The sequence below is a fragment of the Manacus candei genome, unplaced genomic scaffold (genome assembly GCF_025592945.1).
Source record: "Manacus candei isolate 608988 ecotype Guabito, Panama unplaced genomic scaffold, ASM2559294v1 h1tg000153l, whole genome shotgun sequence".
Lineage (NCBI taxonomy): Eukaryota > Metazoa > Chordata > Aves > Passeriformes > Pipridae > Manacus > Manacus candei.
In genome coordinates, this window is record NW_026138201.1 from 889844 (window position 1) to 910793 (window position 20950).

At 43.9% G+C, this 20950-nt stretch overlaps 1 protein-coding gene across 4 annotated transcripts in view; it reads right to left on the bottom strand.

Annotated features, from left to right (window-relative positions):
* Positions 1-20950, bottom strand: part of FBLN1 (fibulin 1) — a 61668-nt gene that overhangs the window by 36927 nt on the left and 3791 nt on the right. For 3 of the 4 annotated variants that reach the window (XM_051772541.1, XM_051772543.1, XM_051772542.1), the window contains exons 2-5: positions 11470-11569; positions 5368-5503; positions 1122-1293; positions 15-74 (exon numbers count right to left, since the gene is read on the bottom strand). In XM_051772541.1, the coding sequence (XP_051628501.1) occupies positions 15-74; positions 1122-1293; positions 5368-5503; positions 11470-11569 (468 nt within the window). Of the gene's footprint in view, positions 1-14; positions 75-1121; positions 1294-5367; positions 5504-11469; positions 11570-13003; positions 13023-20950 lie in introns of those variants that run through there. The other variant, XM_051772544.1, reaches the window with a different exon arrangement.

Genomic DNA, 20950 nt, shown 5'->3' on the forward strand with positions numbered 1-20950 from the left:
GGCACCTGACTTACCTCTGCAGCCATCATGCAGATAAGGATCTTCTTGGTCTAATTCCTCCTTTGAAATCTCAACTAAAAAGAGAGGAGATAGGCATTAAAGGAGAAAGCACTTTTCTTCTCAAGATAAAATGCTGTATTCTTGGGATGGGACTCAGACCAGGGTTTTGGATAAACCAGGACAAAATTAAAGAGCATTATTTACATATTTTACAGCTATTTCATACTTAAATTTGACATTCAAATGTACATGGCCATGGGGCATTTTCCATCTGACTGATTCAATGTGAAAGCCATGCTGTGATCACAGATTACATATGGACTGAGATTCTCAAATGCAGGTTCTTAGCATCAGGCTTTGAACCAGAGCTTCACCTCATTTTCATAAGACATGTTGTTGAGGCATGCTTGGCTTCCACCGACTTTACAGTAGCTTGGGGTACTCACAGATTTAAATAACTGAGGTTAATCTGATTTTCATTATTTAGACTTCATTCCAGAAAGAACTCCACACCCACCTTTTGGGCACTTACTTATGGCATTCTTTCAAACATACTTGTGTACCTTAACCTGGAGAGTTTTGCTCCGTGGTGTTTGTGCCACGTGCAAAGTTTGTTCTGTCCACAGGGAGGACATCCAAGGGCTGAACACACCCCCTGCCTGAACCCACTGCTTACCCAAAGGAAGGTGCTGACATATTTCTCATGTCATCCAGGTACATTGAATATGCAAATTTTTGTCACTAGCAGAGTGGTCTGAGGACAAGGGATCTACCAGCATTCAAGCATTTCTCAGTGGGTAAGATTCCATTAAAAATTAATAGCTTCTACTCAGCTTCCAAGACAAGATCATTAGTTGCCAAAATAAGCTATGTTACATTTAAGTTCTGACACCAGGAACTAAGTGACCACTTGCCAGCTCTTTTAGCCTCTTACTTCCAACAACAGCATTTCAGCTTTCACTACCCAAAATAATGAGCTCCAAAACATGCATCATTAAATTACTCAGATGAGATGTCACGTTAGAGGAATTCCAGCAGAAATAATTTAAAGAAATAATTTAATATTCCTTGTACCCTGTATCATTTTGTGTCTCACTCTTTTACAGTCTGCAGTAAAATACCTTGCTGGTTTTTAGGAGCATCGTCGCTGATGGACAGATCAATGCCTTCTGGACCTTTCCCACAGCAGGATCTAAAGACAATTCCACACTGGTGTCCCAGCTTCGGGTTGGGGTCACAACTCTGTCCTTGAACTTGGGCAGCCTTTCCCAGCAAACAACAGTAACAGCACGTCTGTTCAAAAAAAATTAACAAAGTCAAATCACAGCCCTGACCAAGGTTAGTGTTACCAGGTCATACAGAGAAGCTATTTTGCTCTGAAAAGCACAGTCAAACATTAATGAGGAGCATCACAGTCCTGCCATGGCTTGCAGCAATAACACATGGCCCTCCTCTTGCAGAGCTGCTGAACTACAGCCCTGGAATATACCACAGGAGTGAGCACAGGACAAGTTAATCCCATGGAGGTCTCCTTGGATTTCCAGTTGAGAAGATACTGCTGATTTATTCTGGTTTGTTCCTTGCTGTTAGAAAGCAGCAAAAGTTATCTGCAACTGGTGTCTGCCAATTGCTGCTGTCATGCGAAAGCAGAATTAAGCTTTTATTATTAATTTTGTTCTTCCAGACTCTGTTTTTCTTGAAGAAAATAACCTGCACCATTAAACAGAGCAGAGGTTTGGTTGGTGGGATGGTTCCTCACCACCCATTTTTATTTTACTTGGTTCTCCAACTACTTCCATCCAGTGGCAGACAGTCCAGTTTTATCACTGTTATGTCTGGGATTATTCCATCTTTTCTGGATGCCTTTAGAAATAAATACTTGATGATCTCTTCCAAGAATTGCAACATTGCTCAATATTTATTCTAACACGTCAAGCAATTCCCCGAGGCATCCTTCTCGAGGTTTATAACATCTGACTACAATTTTGTTAGATTTTCAATTTTCACCACCATAAATTAGAAGACAAAAATGAAAAGTGAGCTGAAGATTCATTATTTGACTTAAGCTTGCATATTTTTGATAACCAGATCTTATTTAAGCTATTGAATACAGCTGATGCCTTGCCAGATTTTGGTATTACATACTTCTGGATATCCTCACTGACTTCTGCTCTTAGGCATATGAATTGACTCAACCTACTTCTTTGTCTTGTCACACGAGGTTCAAACTGGAGTTACAGGCTTCCTCTGGATTTTTTTTTAAAGAGTGATCATTAATCTTGCCATTCTTGAAGTGTTGAATAGCCTTTATTTCTTTCAGGTTGAGCCACCACTTGAAAGACCTCAGTCTCCAGCTGATGTGAAACTTTGAGCACAGAGCTTGCTAAGTCTTGCAACATCTGCAAGAAACTGTATCTTCAATTAACTAATTGTGTGCCCTGCACCATTTGTTCCAGCCTATATTTATTCTAACAGTGCACGAGGTGCCTTGGTCTAGCAGCTTGATAATGACAATAATTGCCATTGCTGTCCCACAGCCAAAACCATCCAGAGGTGGAAAGCACCAAATGTTTTCTTAACTGCTGTTTATGGTAACTGGGCTGTTTTCCTATTGCCCCCAGACTGTTTTAGTTCAGTTCTGGAGGTGTTTGCAGCCGATTCCCAAAGCCTGCCAGCTGCCTGCCTGCCAGCTGCCTGGAGCATCACCCATCTGCCAGAACCACCACTGCCCTCGTGGATGGGACAGCCTTAAGGTTGAGTTGTTATCACACCCTTCCGCTGCCTGCAAGCCTCTGCTTCCAAAGCGGTCCCAATAATAATATCAAACTTTTCCCCCCATTATTAGAAAAATCCCATGCAGCTTCAAAGCCATGCCTTGCTCCTCGTGTCTGGATATACAGCTGTGTCCTGCCTGAAATCCCATTATCCCTTGCCTGCCTTCTCACAGGAAGGAATCAAGATGGAAGGAGTAAAGGAACAAAGTCACATGTGAGAAATCTGAAGATTTATTTTTGGTGTGATTAGGAAGCGCCTGAAATTGCTTTGATTAATAAGGTCTCTTGATAAGTTAAAGTTTTTATTGAACTTTAGTTCTTAATTAGTTAAAGTTCCTTTTACTTAAATAGTTCTTATTATTTATGTTCCCACATAAGTCAGTAGCTCTGGAAGGGTGAATCCTGTGCTAACGCTGCCTTTGGGATCTGTCCACAAGAGGTCTCTCCCTTGCTGAAATCCAGACATTATAACTGGGAGATGCTATGAAAAACAGACTGGAAAACCACAAATAACTCAGCAGAATTTCTCAGAATTTTTGAAGAGCTGAACAAAAATTAAAAATATGTTCAACAGTCCAAAGCAATAAATTTTTTGTGTTCACCTAATTTATGCAACTGAAGCATCCTTGGCAAAACTTGCAAGATAAAGATGTATGCCAGTCTTTGAAAAGTACTTAAGACAAATTTTGGGGAAAATGTCCAAGCACCTTAAAGATGGTCAAATTTCTAGAAGCTTCACTCCTTTCTGCAGGGCTGTTGGGGTGGAAACTTCCATAAAATCATTTCTACATCTCCTGAAGCAGCAACAAATCTCTAAATCGATCCCTGTCATTTGATGAAGATTTTAAAGATTAATGATTCATTTTGCATCCCTTTTTTTTCCCAGGGCAGGAAAAGCTATGCTTCCAAACAAGTAGAGGAGAAAATCCTGCCCATCATTACCTGTGCCTGCTGCCTTTACTGTAAAAGCTGAGGCAAATGTTTTCAAAATATGGTCTTTTTATCTTCTTTCCAATCCCAAGTCTTGGATTCAAAGGAAAGATTAGCTGCCTCATTTGCTGCAAAGTGCTGCGATTAATCCCACTAATTGAATCACTAAATCGTTCTTTCTGCTTCCTTGAAGGAGACAAAGAAGATCCAAAAGATTTTCTATGCGACCTAAGCTAAATAAAAATGGACCAACTCAGGCAAAATGAGATTCAAGCCCATGAGAGACAGGCTTGGTGTGAATGTAAAAAGCTTGTTTACCACAGCAGGGCACAAGTGCCAGACACTGTGTCTCAAGGTCATCAGATTCAAAATGTGTTTAACAGAAGAAATGATGAATTGTTCACTGATATTAGATCACAAGCCATCTATGTCCATCATGGATTAAAGGGGTTACCTTTAAAGTTACTCCTGCAGCCACCTCAGGGAAGCTGTTAAGTGTGGGATATTCCTGTCAGGGAACGGGAGGGCAGAACGTGGCTCACAAAGGTTCATTAACTCTGAGCATGTTTATCCCAGGAAATTAAACAGGCACAGAACGTGGGCTCAGGGCATTGCCCCGCAGTCATCTGTGCTGTTTAAATATCAGCAAGCTCTAATGGCAACTGCCACCCCTTCAGACAATGCTGAGGCATATTTTGGGGTCAGCACAGCCCAGCACAGCCAGGGTTCCACCAGCCCTCCTGCACTGTGTGCTGCAGGGAAAACCTGCCATCTTCCATAGGGAAGGGGTTTGTTTTGGCTGAATGAAACATTCAGCATCTTTGAGCAGTAGGAAGAACTCAAATCAGTCTCATCTATTTTCGACATCACTGAAAGAAACCCATAATAGGACCAGAGCTGTTCAGGACTGGGTCATGGGCAAGGTCCTGATCTCGCTCATGGAACTTCCTTCCAAACACGCTCTGCAGAGAGGTGTAACTATGCTCCCTTCAAGCAATGAGAGACAAAGACAGTATCAAGGGCACAGATTAACTGAAGATGCCAAGGACAGGCATTTTTATTCTGATGTCAAGTGCTGGTATCACAGGGTGCTGGATGTCTCCATCCAGTTGCAAATCAAAGTCATGTTCACTTATGGCACTTACACAAACTGGAATTATAAGTACCCTGAAAGGATTAAGTGCAGTCCTACCCCTTTGGACCACCAGTGTTGAAAACCACTGAGTGTGACCTTGGGCTCTAATGAAAGCTGAAGTCTGAAAGGCGGCTGAGCCTCTCACCCACCCCTCCCTGCAGCACCGACGGCTTCTTTTCATGCACAAGTAATTTCCCGGCCAATTACCCATTCGAGACTTTCCACCCCTTTGCACTTGTCCCTGTCCCTCTGCTAGAATGCCATGTGACAGCCTGCTTTCCTCAACAGGGAACTGCATCCCAGGGACAGGGAACTGCATCCCAGGGACAGGGAACTGCATCCCAGGGACAGGGCACTGCTTCCCAGAGACAGGGCACTGCTTCCCAGAGACAGGCACAGAGCGAACAGCCTTAGCAGAGACATGAGGTGCAGGTGGGGAAAAACTGTTCGTGTGCAGCAGAGTCTGCTGACCTTCACCCAGGGAACAGCACTTCTGGAGGATGAACAGGAGCAGCTGTGATGTCTCACCTTGAAGCGCTGGGCCTCGCAGGTGGAATTTTCAGCAGCATGTGAGTCGCACTCCTCGCGCACGTTGGCGAATTCCAGGCCGTCGGAGCAGGCCTGCTTCTCCAGCTGGCTGCGGCAGCACTGCTCCTGGCTCATGCTGGGACAGGGGGGAGCAGGGGGAGAGAAATGGCACACAGGGTCAGGAACAGGCAGTGCAGTCTGACAGTGAGTACCTGAACCAGTCAGAGGGAAAGAGGTTCCCGTGGGAGCACAGTTCCATCACCACGATGTCCTCTGGCTCCAGCAGGGACAGCGTGTGGGACGAAGGTCAGAGCATTGCTCTGGGGGACAACTGGAGATGATGGGGAGAAATGAAGATACCAAGGGAAGTCCCAGGGAGAAACAGTGTATTGTAAGAAAGGAGCAAAGAAAAACAAGGGAAAGAAGAATATTACAGGGCAGGGAGATGTAGAGAGGAGACAGGATAAAAGTGTACAGGAAACTCAGCTTTGTTAGTTCCACTCCTCATAAAATCATTCCATTTTGTCTCAGTGTCAGTGAATAAACTGGAAACTCCTTTCTGTAGGAAAAAAATCTGCATGAGGAGGCTTTAAACTCCTCCAGTCCTATTGCTACTGCCCCCTGAATGCAGAGCCCAGTGAAGATCTCTCTCCACTCTGATTTTATGGCTAACTCTGTTTTGTTGGGTAGCTTTGTGGGTGAAGCTTGTGGGTGAGGCTTTTCCACTGTCACCTTCTGTTACAGACACTGGGAAACAGAGAAAAAAATAAACAGTAATAAATCAGATTACACATAGAAGGATGTAAACATATCCATGTGTTTTGTGGTAACCCGATTTCTCTGAGAATAACTGTTACCTGAGTTGCTATGGGGAAATTATCCCAAATACAATCCAAGCTTATGGATTCTATTTATAGTACAGCAGGGGCACCTAAAAGGCATGACCTGGTATGTTAGAGCTCTGTAAGAGAAACCCCCTACAAATGTACTATTATATCCATCTTATACATCTTACAGACCAACAACACTGAACACATTCTCTTTGCTAGTAAGAGCATTTACCCTTTTCTTCCCCCTCAACTTTAGTTGTTTGAACTCAGATTATAGGCTCAGATTATGCATCTCTGCAGAGGGGTGATTCCCAATTACTATTTGTTGGATTGCACACAGGTCCCTTCCAACCCAAACCATTCTGTGATTCCACAATTCCGTGATTAGTAATGGTCTGACTGTGCAGTTCTCACTTGGACAAAAACAGCCCTGAGATTTCAATGCATAGGAACAAAACCCAGGATAAATTCATGAACAAATCATTCAAAAATAGACTCTAAAGTCACAGCAAGAAGTTAGGCTCAGGACAGTAACTTCATTTGGCAGGATGTTTGAAGGTTTTGATATTTGATTTGGTTCCAGTTTGGAAGAATATGTAGCTTTTTTGTTGCTGAAATTCCCTCTGAAGCAGAATTTCCATTCCCTGCCCAGCTCTGGGGTGGTCTGACTGTCAGGGCTTTGGAAGCCTCTAAAACCTGAACTTCAGGCCCAAAAGTGTGGGAGCTGAGACTTTCCAGCTCCCTAAGCCCTGCAGGTTCTGCTGAGGAGAGATGTTAGCCCCAGACAAGCAAACAAACAAACAACAGCCTATCGGGAGTTCTGCTGGATTCCCAGGGTGCCTCTCTGTTTTCAAACACAAGCCATCTCTTTGAAATCCCTGACAAATTGGCAATTTCAACCAAAACAAGAAAGTTTCTTACAATGTTTCCCACAGCTGTATTCATAAGTCATGTGGCCCACCCCAACTGTAAATAAGGAATTAAGCATCAATTGAATAATAGATTAAAATACCATTTGTTCCATTCTCAGAACAACAACAATAAAATCACACTTCATTGGACAGCTTACATGATTGGCCTTTAAAAACAGAGAAAGTAGAGCAGCACTTTCCTGTGAATTTGGTTTTTTTTAATTATTCCTAATATTCCAAAAAGCCAAAGGCTGCTTTTTCCTTATCTGCTTGAGTTAAAACAGTGCAACAGAACTTCCCTGAAAATAAACAGGTATTCACAACATGGCTGAAATCTTAAAACACTAAATACTGAATCTCTAGGAGCATGAGGCTTCACAGCTGACACTCACTCGGGATATTTCAGGCAAAATCGTGCTTCTCTGAAAGATGAGTTTTATACATGGCTCACTAGTGAACAGACATCACTCACACACTTAAAAAATCCTTATTCTCTGTTTCAGATGTTGATCTAAAATTAAAGTTATTTTATCTCCAGAAACTTTGATTAAAAATCAAGTTAAGAAATCATGTTTTATATTCTCATTTTACTTTTGGTTAAAATTTAACCAATGTTACTGACTTTCATGGAGTTAATTTCCAGATGAAACTCTACATGCCCATTTACCTCCACAATCTTTTCACTTTTATTATTCTCCTTCCCTGAGGATGCACTCCTAACCATTACAGATTTCATTATCACCTATTTTTTCTTTCATTCTTTTTTTCAGTAAAAGCATTAAAATTTTACTTTGCTCTGAAAACAATGTCTTCCTTGTCAGTCTCATTTCATTGTGCTCTGCCTGCCTCCTACTTACTTCAAGCTATGTCAGTGCTATTCATGTGCTCACTGGAAGGTCTTGGACAAAATATTAAAATTGAAAAGAGTGATTTTGCAAAAAACAGGCTGGGTCTTCCACCCTTAGATTCCTCAGTCTGCATTCCTGCAACACTAATTATAAATAATGTTATTCCCTGTGTAACTCCAAGACTTTACACAGTGTCAAAGGCATGCAATTCCCATATGGAGATAGGCTGTTTCTGGCACGGGAATCAAGTTCACTTGCTAAGAGCTCTGGGCAGGGGAAACTCTTCAGTTTGAAAGGAAGAAGATTTATGGGGCAGGTTGAGTTCCAGAATGAAATGGCAGCTCTTTCCAGCTGCTGTGAGTTTAACCACGCCACAAGAAAATGAATGAATGGGCAAAGAGCTGCTGCTCTGACAGCCAGGATGTTACTCATTAAAACTCCACACTCGCATTTACTGAGTTATGGAGACACAGGGACAGACACTGTCATTGTCCAGAGTGATAACACCGAGGGATACACTCGTATCTGGGGCAAGAAACCGCAGCAGGAGATGGCAGAGTCTTGAACCCAGAGCCTTGTTTCAGCTTGAACACTGGGGTGTAACAGGGACCAGGTGGATCTCGGAGCTCACGTGCACTTCAGGCAGTCTGGCTCACCTCGTGTAGGACAGGCCAGGGACCATGTCTGCAGTTTGAACTGGGACAGGCCAGTGACCATGTCTGCAGTTTGAACTGGGACAGGCCAGGGACCATGTCTGCAGTTTGAACTGGGACAGGACAGGGACCATGTCTGCAGTTTGAACTGGGACAGGCCAGGGACCATGTCTGCAGTTTGAACTGGGACAGGCCAGGGACCATGTCTGCAGTTTGAACTGGGACAGGCCAGGGACCATGTCTGCAGTTTGAACTGGGACAGGCCAGGGACCATGTCTGCAGTTTGAACTGCACCACCCTCAGCAAGGGACACTCACACAGCTGGCAAGTCCCTCAGGAACAACAGGAGGCTTTGGGGGAAAGGATCCTAAAGAGATGCTGGAACCCAGACCTGTCACCCTGTTTCTGGGGCACACAGCAGATACCAGAAGGATGGTGCTTGAGAGGAAAGCCTTCCTTCCTTCACTGTGGAAGGAATTCTCCCCTGTGAGGGTGGGGAGGCCCTGGCACAGGTTGCCCAGAGGATTTGTGGCTGCCCCAGCCCTGGAAGTGTCCAAAGCCAGGCTGGATGGGGCAGGTTGGAGCAACCTGGGCTGGTGGAAGGTGTCCCTGCCCATGGCAGGGGATGGAATGAGATGATCTTTAAGGTCCCTTCCAACCCAAACCATTCTGGGATTCTATGATTTCTATGGATGTGTTTTAAATGGCTGGGAAAAGGTCAAGGTGGTGCAATTCTAACTCAGTAAGACAGCTGGCAAGCAGTGGGCTTGTTTGAGGGAAGGACTGAATCTGAGACAGCACTAAGTTACAAGCATTCTAAACATATGACTCAAAACTGGCAGGTACGTTCTTGTGAAGCGTGTCAGGGAAGGCACTCACATCTGACCTGTCCTGTTAGCACAGCCTTGGCACAGTAACCACACTAAATCCCTCACATTCCAGGAACTGTATGGAACCTGCTCCCTTCCCTATGTACTGTCCCCTCACACTCAGCTCTGAGCCTCACAAACCAAAGCTGAGACACACGGGGTGACCAGCTGCCCCCTGGATTTGCACCACACTTTCCTGGAGCCCTCAGAGCCAGATGGTCAGCACTGAGCTGCACTGGAGGTCAAGGGATCCCAGCCGGGGTTTAAACAACCACAGAAACTCTGACACCTGCCCCCAGCAGCTCCCACTGCTGCAGGTGTCTAAACAGTCACAGTGGCACCTGCCCAGGCCTCGGCAAACACAAGGAACCGGGATTGTTCCCTGTTCAGGAGGAATAAATCGCTGAGGGAGTCGTGCTCCCTCACGGCTCTCTCTGGCCCCAGTTACACCAGCAATTAGGAATAGAATTTGGCCCTCACTTTTGTGTCTGAAATGCCATCACAAGGTGCACGTGGCATCCTGAAGTGATTTTTCTGTACCTCTCAGAGCTGTGCCAGCTTGCAATCGTAACTGGAGTAAAACAGTATTGCCGTTAAAGAAAGCACCCCAAGGTGCCAATTTAACTCACTCACTTTTAGAGTGAAGCCCAGCTTCAGAAGGAGCTATGTTTTTTTCTTGTGCAGCCATGAATAAATGCAACTGAACCACATTTATCACCTTCAGGTTTTGTCAATAATTATTCATATCTCTCACAGAATATGTGCCTTTTATTTTACTATTATGATTTTCTTAATTACACCTCAGTTATGCACAGAAGCTAGAAGAAGCATTTAGTAAGCTGTTTTTCAATTCCCATGAAGTCCTAGGGAGTCTCCAAAATGAAAATCTTTAGAAGAATAAATTAAATTTACAGCAGAATGGCAACTTACATTAATCAAATTATCATTAAATCATCAAGATTCTCTCTCCCAGATTGTTCAATAAACTTGGTTTCCTGTTTTTCCTGCCTCTGTTTTGTCTATAGCTCTTATAACCCTTCAAGTATTTCCTAAATTGGCACTTCAGTCCTATCTGTCAATTCTTCTGCGTAAGAGACTGCTTTCAATGCCAGTGTAAATGCAGAAGTCAGAAAACATGGACAGACTTGCCTGGAAGACACATTCTTTCCATAATAAAGATCAATCCAACACTTCTACAATTACCAAGGTTAAATCACTTTTCAATCCACTTGAACAGAGGGGAGAAAAGAAAAGCATTTTAAATACAAAGTCCTCTGTGAAGCTGCCCCTCCAACCACCAATCACGAATTGTGAGCTCCACTAATTAAGTGTAACAAGTGCATGTAACAGCAAAAATAACACAAACTGTCATTGATATAAAAATTAGGAATGACACAACCATATGAGAGATGCAGTAGAACCAAAATCTTACTGTGCAAGTGATTTTAACATTTAACTTCATTATTTCATCTGGTAGATTATCAAATAGAAATTAGCATCCTATCAACTGTCAACAGAATTAAGAAATATGCTTATTAACTAAAAGGTACTATTTTCTATAGTCCAACACATTTCATAGAATCACAGAATGGTTGGGGTTGGAAGGAACCTTAAAGCTCATCTCATTCCACTCCTGCCATGGGCAGGGACACTTTCGACCAGCCCAGGTTGCTCCAAGCCCCATCCAACCTGACCTTGGACACTTCCAGGGCTGGGGCAGCCACAGCTTCTCTGGGCAACCTGTGCCAGGGCCTGCCCACCCTCACAGGGAAGAATTTCTTCCCGATATTCAACCCAAATTTCCCCTTTCAGTTTGAACACACTGTGAACCCATGAACCCATTGAAATGTGCCCCTTTTGAAAAGGAACACGGAAAGGACTGTCAGGAGAACGTGTTGTTACACAGAGTGCTGTCTGTTTTCAGATGGAACTGAAACATGGAATCATGAAGATGTAAACTGTATTTGAGTATATTACACATAACTCTGTACCTGCATTCTCTGGACTCGGATATCGGTGGCAGAGAAGCACACATTCTGTTTTTGTTTGCCCATTCAACGCCCTTGTCACAGCATTCTTCCACTGACAGCTCTGCAGAAAGAAAGAAAACCACAGCAGTCTATTTAACACAACCTTGCATCTCCAACTGAAAACCCCCAAGCAAACACAAGGAAGTGAGTTTGTCACCCCCCCCAAGAACAGGGCACCCAAACCCAAGGCAGACATGGCCAAACAAGGCTCCTGGCAGCACCTTGCAATAAGCCCAGTGCTGGGGGTTTGCCTTCCTTGGGGAAGCAAACCTCAGTTTCCCTTAACCTTCCACACAAAAACACAGCCTGGGCACTGGTACTCCAGCAGAAAACAGCTCAGAACGCTCCTGCACAACTACAGGATCTGCTGGATTGCAATCCATTACTATCAAATGTGGCAGTAGCAATAAGCAACCTTTTAAAATCCCAAAGAATACAAGATAAATCAAACAAGTGATATCAGAAACACCTGAATGTCATTACAAGTAAATTTGCAAAACTGGTTTCACCTGAGGTAATTATCCAAGTAATCTGCTTTACTCAAAAATATGCCTGTAAATGCCAAAGTATTGTAGAGAGGGACAAAAAGGTATATGGTATTTTGATCACTTAACATACGACGGAAAAATTGATCCAGATACCAGCTTACACCAAAGCTGAACCTAAGGGGAAAAGCACATTGAAGACAATTATTTCTGTAGAGTGTATTTTTGCAAGTCTTTAATTTAATAAAACTGAATACTGTAAATGAACTGACAAGCACTACTGGTTTGCTTCATATTCGAAGTGCAAAAGTTCAGTGCACAGCAGGTGTATCAGAACTTGGAATAAAACAGGAGTCACATTTTCCTATTAATTATCTTGTAGTCTGAACACCGAACAGCTCCTTGTGTAACAAATACACAATGTGTGTAAAGGACCCCTCTGATTATCCAGAGGGACAGCTTTCTAATGGTTTCTCTGTGTTTCATAAGTGTTTTGGCTGATGGCCCTGCCAGGCTGCTCCGGGAGTGCTGAGGGATGACACGGCCAGGCCACGCCCGGGTACCTCAGAGAGCTCAGGGAGAACCAGAGAAGTTCCTGAAGAATGGGAGACAACAAAGGTCTCCCTGACTTCAAGGACAAGAGAGGAGATCTGGGAAACTACAGGCTGGTCAACCTCTTTTAGAATCATTAGGGTTGGAACAGCCCTCCCAGCCCATGGATCCCCCTGTGCCCGATGCCCACCTTGTCCCCAGCCCAGAGCACTGAGTGCCACGGCCAGGCCTTCCTGGGACACCTCCAGGGATGGGCACTCCAAACCTCCCTGGGCAGCCCCTGCCAGTGCCTGACCACCCTTTCCATGAGGAAATCCCTCCTGATGTCCAACCTGAGCCTCCCCTGGCACAGCTGGAGGCTGTTCCCTCTCCTCCTGTCCCTTGTTCCCTGGGAGCAGAGCCCGACCCCCCTGGTTTCCCCCTCCTGTCAGGGGGTTGAAGATCCTTGCCCAAATTACCCATTAGGCAGGTGGCAGGACAGGGAGTGCACAGCAGGTCATTCCTGTGCCTCCCGTGATTGTCTCATCCTTAGTTCTGGTCCAAGCACATCCAAAGGGAGCACATTTCAGCAGGCAGCCACATCATATTTGAGACTATCCATCCTCACAAACGACTTCCTGCAGAGTCTCCTAAGGACAAACACCTGTCTCCTCTGGCTCTCCCTACACCAGTTAGGAAGCCATCGTTCCCAGGTGCTCCTGATGTGTGGGGGTTCCAGCCCCCTCCCATCTGTCCACATACTCACCTCCTAAGTAGTTCCAGTTATCAAAATAAGCAGAAATAATTAAACTGTTCATGATCACACTAACTTTGACACGCATCAGGGTTTGCTCAGCTGGCAGGTGTTCAGATGTGGGGAAGGAAAAAGCAGCTGAAAGCAAGAAGAGAAGGTAATTCCCTCCAGTTACTCGGGGGTTTTTTGCAGGGAACAACTTGTATTCTCAACTTAGTGATTATAATCCAAGGATTCAAAGCAAAAAGGAAGAGGTTAAATGAGATTTTAAGATGCATCAGTCATCTTGAGGTAGGTACTCTTTTGTACAGTCAATTGTACAGGACAAAGCTCTGGAGTCCTGCACAGAATTCTGGCTTTAAGAAAGATTACATCAAAGTGGAAAATGAGTAAAGAAAGATCAGGAGGATGGTCAGGGGAATCAAAGCCCTGTTATATGAGGAGAAACTGGGAGAAACAGACCAACCTGTGAAAGGATGTGGTTCCTGTCAACAAATAGTACAGCAGTAAACGATCTGAATCACGGGATCCAGAAAAACAAAGGCTGTAGTAAGAAAATCATTAAATGGAATTACATTAAGTGTTAGTTTATAACAGAGTTCTGTACTCTATGACCCAGGTCACCCTTCCACTCTTACTTACATACCCAAAGCAATGGTCAAAATTCTGTCATTACTAAGTCAAGGCAATATTTCTCCTGAATCCCAGAGTGTGTCCAGAATCCATGCCAGTGTCTGAGAGCTAAATGCAGTTTACAAAGCTACAGAGAAAATCAGTCTGGTAAACAACCTTCTGCCTGTGGTGAAAGCCACGCACTTGTGTCTGAGCTCTTCTCTGGGAACAGGGACCCTGTCTGGGGCTCTCTGGCTGACAAACATCATATGCATCAAATTTCATACAATGGGTTGCAAATAACCATGTTTTTAGTGCTGCTGCCTGCAATCAATCTTAACTGTGTTGAAAAATGATACACATTTAACCGCAGTGCAGAGCTGGCTGCAGGTTTTTGCAGGGCTTTGTAAAAAATGGTCTTTGGCCAAGTTCCTCTCCAGAAGGACAATCCCTGGCTCTGGACACCAGTTCTTCTCTCCAAGCTCTGGCAACACACCTCTACTCCAGCGAAATAACTCAAGAATTCAAAGCAGGCCAAGCTAAGCAAGCTTGTCTGTAGGAGTGCATCCAGACAAAGGAGATCACGGAGAGTTTGCTGAAGGAGAACTGTGGTCCAGGCTCATTGTTTTGGTGACATCACAATTCATATCCTCCAAAGGTCCTGCCAAAAATCTCCTGAGAATAGAGGGAAGTGAAAAACAAGCAGTAAAAAAGGACTCCACCCTCAAGTCCATTCTTCTAAAACATAACAATTAAACAGTGAAAAACATTTTCTCTTGGCTTTGCAGTTGCTCTAAAAATTGCAATTCGTGGGCAAATCCTTACCCTTTCAAATCTCAGAAAGTGTGTGAACCAGAAGTGATTCTGACCATCTGGGCACTCAGGGTTGTTAATGAGTATTTAGGAACAGGACCCTTATCCTCTCCTGGCTGCATTCTTCCAGCCTTGTGGACTCCACTGCACACATGTGCATATTCATGTCGCTCCCAGTTGGAAACCTTTGGGCAAGCAGTTCATACTGGGGCACCTGTGCCTCCTTACACCCTCTTCAGGGGACCAACACCACGGGGGACTACAGACTGCTCCTTCAGGGTGTGCACAGGATGGGGCAGTGGCAGGCAGATGGTAGAAGTGCTCTGATTATGACATCTCACTTTCTGAACAGAAAATAATGGCTGTTTTTCCTCTGGCTGTGACCCTGTGTCTCAGTGCAGCTGATGGCTCGTGGCACCCCTCACAGCTGGAGCAGGAATGACAACTCTGTTCTTCTGAACCTGGTGCTCCTTCAAGGATTCTGCCAACTGCACAATAAGTTTCATGCAAATCAGCCAGAGACCTCCCAGGCATCAGAGAGAGAAAGCCCTTCTGGGAAAGGCTGGGGACACTGTCTGTGCTCAGCTGCAATGTGCCCAAATAAAATGTGCCTCCAAATAAAATTTGGAGGAAGAAACCTGACAGGGAAGTTGTGAATTCCTGTTGTGCAGGAATACACTGGCTGGTCCATTTTGTAAATTTGAGAAGCACTTGTTCAGCTTTCTGGTTCCACAAGACAGAAAAGCATGATAACCCAGAGCTCTGGTTAGATGACAGCATGTTGACTTCCTTTTCTAGATACACTAATTTTGCATGCTAAAAGACTAGTTGAGAAAACCCAAGTTTATTTTGGATAAAATCCAACACAGCTTTATCACCACTTTGTCCCTTTACCAAATCATGTGCAGCAGGGCATCCAAAAGATGTGTTGTGTGGTGACAGTGAGGATGCCTGTCCTGCTGGGAATGTGGTGGTGTGTGTTGGATTCCCAGGGAGATTTCAGGAGTCTCGGGAAGAGGACAGCAGAAACACAGCTGGAACTCAGCTCTCTAATTTCACAAAAGCTGTTGTGAAGAAAAGCTATCAGATAAGACATGATTAAGGCCACAGCTATTCAAACATTTTGTGTGCATGATGCATTCATGGGCTGGCTCTGAACTATGCACACGGGCACGATGTGTAAGAGCATATGGTTGTTTTAAAAAAAGGTAGTTTGCTAATCTTAACAGGACTGCCATACTGTGTGGGAGTTCAAAGCAAGAAATGTGGTTAATATCTGCATAACCTTAGACTTCTATGATGTAATAATTGCTTATTCAGCTGCTGCAGTGAATATTTTCTGCAAAAGGAAGATAAGCTTAAGAATGTTACCCAAAGCATGATTCCTGGAATGAGAAACCCTGAATTGCTTCTGGGAATTGTGCAAAAAATAAGCAGAAGTAAAAAGGGATAAATTTCGTGGCAGTAGCATTCCAGTTAGATGAAAAAGGGACAGATTTTTTAAGTAACAATCTACAGTAGCAGCTATTCTTTACAGTTGCCCCTGATGGAAAGGTCTGTGCACAGTCCAGGACTGGATAGCTGTTCATTACTCAGTGCTGATCCATGGAACAGTTACCAGTCTGATGCTGGTACCAAACCAGAGCTACACCTGGGCCTAGATGGGCTCACCAAGGTAGTGCCAAGAAAGTTGGCCAGTTCTTCAGGGCAGTCACTGATGTGACCCTCACACCCATCAGCTTCCCAGCCCACATAACCAGCTGTGGTTGGGTATGGGTTTGGAACTGAGTCCAGGTCAAGGGGTCAAAGTCACTCCTCCTTACTGAGGTGTTTTCAGTCTTCTAAGCACATTGATCGATTCAGTTTGTAAGATGTGGTTCAGAGCTTGTCCTTTGCTCAGTTCCCTCTGTCAGAGGCTCAGCACTGTGGAATGTGAGGAAACAGAGCGTGATTCTCACTCCTCAGCAGCCGAGGATCCAGGCAGCAGATGGACTCTGGGAGAGCTCAGCACCAGTCCAACATGTTTCACCAACAGCATGTCAGCCAGAACTTTGGGAGCTCGTGATTACAACACACATGCACTGGTTTAGGTTTCCAGTAAGAAAACCACTTGCAGCATTCCCTGTGTACCTTTTTGATAAAACCTTTCCTGTCCTGTCATGAAAACTCTCTCACTAGTGGTGCTCATCCATCTGACTGCCAGCTGAAAAAAGCCCAAGCCTAATTATGGGATTTGTCAAAATGACAAACTGGCCATTCATAATATTCACAGTCACATCCTTTGTCTTCCAGCCTCCCTTTACATCTGTGCTCTCATAAAACCACAGCAACTGCACATCCCTTTGGCCAAGGCTCCACTTTGCTCGAGGTTCAGGGCAGTGTGGTCTTGGCCTGATCTGCAGCACCAAATCAATCATTTATTGAACAATGACACCTGGCTAATATTAGATGGACAAGTCAGCAGCTTTTGTAGCAGGGATAGCAGTCAAGTGCTGGCAGCTGGGATTTGTAGTCTTGATTTTCTGGCTGTTCTTACAACAAGCTGTGGAAATGCTGTCTGGCAATGCAAGCACACTCTGGCTGGCCACTTAAGGCATCACATAGACCCAGAGACATGTTTAGACAAGAGGAAAGCCAGATGACTTCAAAGATCCAACTGCTAATAGACTGACATGATAAATCCAGCTTTGCTGCATCTTGATCTTGTGTGTAAACCTGGGGATTAGGCACATAGAGAAGGGAAAAGGGTGAAGGAGACCTGAAACAATGAAAGACAAAGACGTACAACAGAAAATCTGGCCTCATGATTCCCTGAAATAAATAGTCTGAATTGGAAGTAAAGGAGTAATGCAGGAAGGCATTGCCATCGTTCATCTGAGATGATTAGAGTATGTGCTGGATCTCTTGGGACTAGAGTTGGAATGAAGATGCCCCTCTTCCCTTTTGTATGCAGGGAAAGAAGTGGAGTCCCTCCTTTTCTGCAGAGACTTGTTGGTTCACCTCAAGGCTGTTCACCAGATGTGCCAATGCAGTGATGGGGTATGAGGAGCAGACACAGCTGAGCTGTGGCACCAGTGTCCTTTGGACAATAAGGTGTTCTTAGTCCTTCCACTCCATTGTTCTCTACAGGTTCTCTTTAAAACTCTAACAGCTTGAACTTGATAACAAATGCATAAAACCTGGAGCCAGGATGGCTCTCCCCTGACACCCAGAGCAGCACAGGCTGCTGTCTCCAGGGGATGTGTTGTAGGCTGCCAGGCTGTGTTCCTCACCAGCTGTCCCTCTCCTCTGCTGCTCTAGTCCACTGCTTGCCCTCAGAGAGGGCCTATGACAAAGGGCTTCTCTCTTCCAAGTGGGGAGGTAATTTTGGAGCTCTATGGACTGACAGACAATCTCTCAATTTGTGTGCTGCTAAGAAACAGGACATTATCTCCAAACAGCCTTAAAGGATTTGAACCTTTCCTTTCAGTCTCAGGGGGATTGTTTCAGGACAGCTGAAATCACTGAAGAAACCCAGTTAGCACAGCAAGTAAAGCAGCAGCACCCTAAAGGAAATGCCTGCTATGTTAGTTTGTTTTGTGGTGGGTTTGAAAACAGCCAACATTTTACTGGAAATTTTCTTAGGTCTGGAGAACACTCATTTATGGGGAATGTGGCTCTGGTAGCACCAGCAGTGGTCATCACACAGTTAGGGGGATTTTTCAGATACAGCCAAACCTCATTTTATGAGATATCTGTTTGCAGTTTATAAAAGAAGTCCTTAAAATCTTCCATGGCAATAGCTGGTGATGAGGTTGCTGCTCTGGCTGGTGCTAAGGTCAGGCCTGAGGGAGGCAAAGCTATGCTGCAACACCCCTTATGCTCTCTAGCAGGGAAAGCAAGTGGTTTTCTGTGGGTTTTTTATTTTGTCTCAGGTCTAATAAAAAATTCTTTCAAAAAAGTAGATAACTGGCTACTACAAATTAGAAAAGACAGCTCCATCTATGGCAGGAATAAGGCATCTCATATATGTATATATTTTTTTATATATATGTGTGTGTATATATATATAAATGTCACAAAGGATAGGGATGTAGGAGCCCTCAAAAGGTTATCTTGTCCCACTCACTACTTTCAGGCAGAACTGATAAAATTAAGTCGGTTGTAGGCAGAGTTCTATTTAGTTGTTCAAAACAATATCAAGTGAGGCCGAGTCCCAAACCTGTCTAGGCAACGTTCCTCAACATTTTGTGCATTCAGCAACGACAGGAAATGTTTAATAATATATTGGCTCCCTGTCCTCCCCAAAAGCCCGTTCCAATTCCTTCTTTTCCCACTACCTCTTATCCCCAGGCTCTTCCACCCAGCCTGCTGTGCACCTGGAAACTGCTGCTTCACGTGATGTCTTCGCTGGGAACAAATTCCTTTCCACTTTTTCATCCTTCTGGTTAGGTTACTTTTTGGGCTTCCATGAGGAGGCCAAAGACCAAAAGATGTTAAGACTGGAAGAATGAAGACTGTTCTGAAGATTTCTGGAGGACATGGAAACAGAGGGTACATTCACAGCTCCAGAGGGCACAGGTGGCCTAAAGAACCCAGACTCACCAAGGTGACATGGAAGGATGTACAATAAAGACTCATGATTGGAAGAACAACAACTGCTTTTCCTGACATGCTAAACTTTACCCTTCACCCCTCCCTGTGTGAGAATATCATGCAAATAATGAAATTACTTCACAGGGTGTTGACAGAAAAAGTGCCACTTCAGGCTTTCTCATTTAAGAACAAATTTTAATCTTCTCTTGATTTCTCATTTCAAATCTTGGGGAAAAAAAAAAAAAGAAATGTGATTAGAAAGTTTTATATAGGGTGTTACACTTAACCCACTGCTAGTCCTGTTTATTTTTATCAAGGCCATGACTCAAAATGTTCTGCAGTAAACAATGATCTTTGAATAGTCCTTACAGAGCTTTGGATTGAGTCCAAGTGTATGTATATATTCAAATTAAAGCTGAAATAGGAATGAGAATATGACAGAGCAGCATGTCTCAGAATATCAAACAAACATGCTCAAGCACCTCTATATTTTCTTATGTAAAAGGGTTACAGGAAAAATATTTTCACACTGAGATTTCTCTCTTTTCATCTGACCAGAAAATTAGTAAGAATAACTATGCTTTTATATACTGCTAAGGTGAAATGGATCTACTCTGCAGGCAGCATGTTTATTGGGGAATATAAAAACAAATATAGACAATAATGAAAGATTCTGATATTCTACCACTGCTATATTTGAAGAATAGTCTGGAAACACTAAGCAGATGGGATAAAATTTACAGCACAATGGGTCAAGGTTCAAGTATGGAAGGAACCACAGACTTTACAGAGCAGGGAGAAAATAAAGATCCCTTTTTTGCATATAGTTATATAGCAATGCTTTGGGGAAGGTTTCCTTTGGAGAAAACATCACTAGTACTCTTACAGGAGATTTTCCTCATTACAATTATCTGTACTGAGCATGGATATCTAGTTCTCCCAGGTTCTCTGCCTAGGCATTGATATTTGAAGTCCTCAGTGCCTGAAATTCAGTCACTGACAAGAGCAAAGCTGGGAGACTGCAGCATTTCCAGTGGATGTAGCATTTGCACAGCACATCCTTCCAGTGCTTAGTGAATCCCTGGAAACACCTACAAAGCTGGAATACACCAGACCAAGTATTTCTATGTCTATACACTTACTTCAGCATTGATACAAAAGATGTTTTTAGGTATTGCTTTCTTTATTACTAAGTTTAAGGTCTCAATCCCCATTTTGACAGGGCTCAAAACTGAACCCTTTGGTGGGGAACATATTTGCACCCTTGTGCAGCACGGGGTGTCTGTGGTGTTAGTACAACCCAGAAATCAGTGTACATCCTCTGCCTGTGTGCTAAGCACCCAGACCTTCATCAGCTTTCTTTGAATGAAAATCTTCCAGTAATCTGATTACCTGAAAAGAATTTGAATGAAAATCCCTGAGAATCTAGAAATTTAGTTTCTTCTTGAGATCCAGCAGCACGTACTTCAAATCCAAAAGGCCATTTCTCAACTCTTCTAAGTCTAACATAGGTTATAGTAGGTACAGAGCAGAGCCAAAGTACTCCTGAGTGCTGAGGAAAGATAGAAGTGTTACTTGTTTTAAAAAGTGATGGCAAGAAGCTTCCTGAACTGCCTGAGCCAAAGATCTGTGGTGTATTCAGGAGAGCACGGGCCTGGGAGATGCTTTAGAA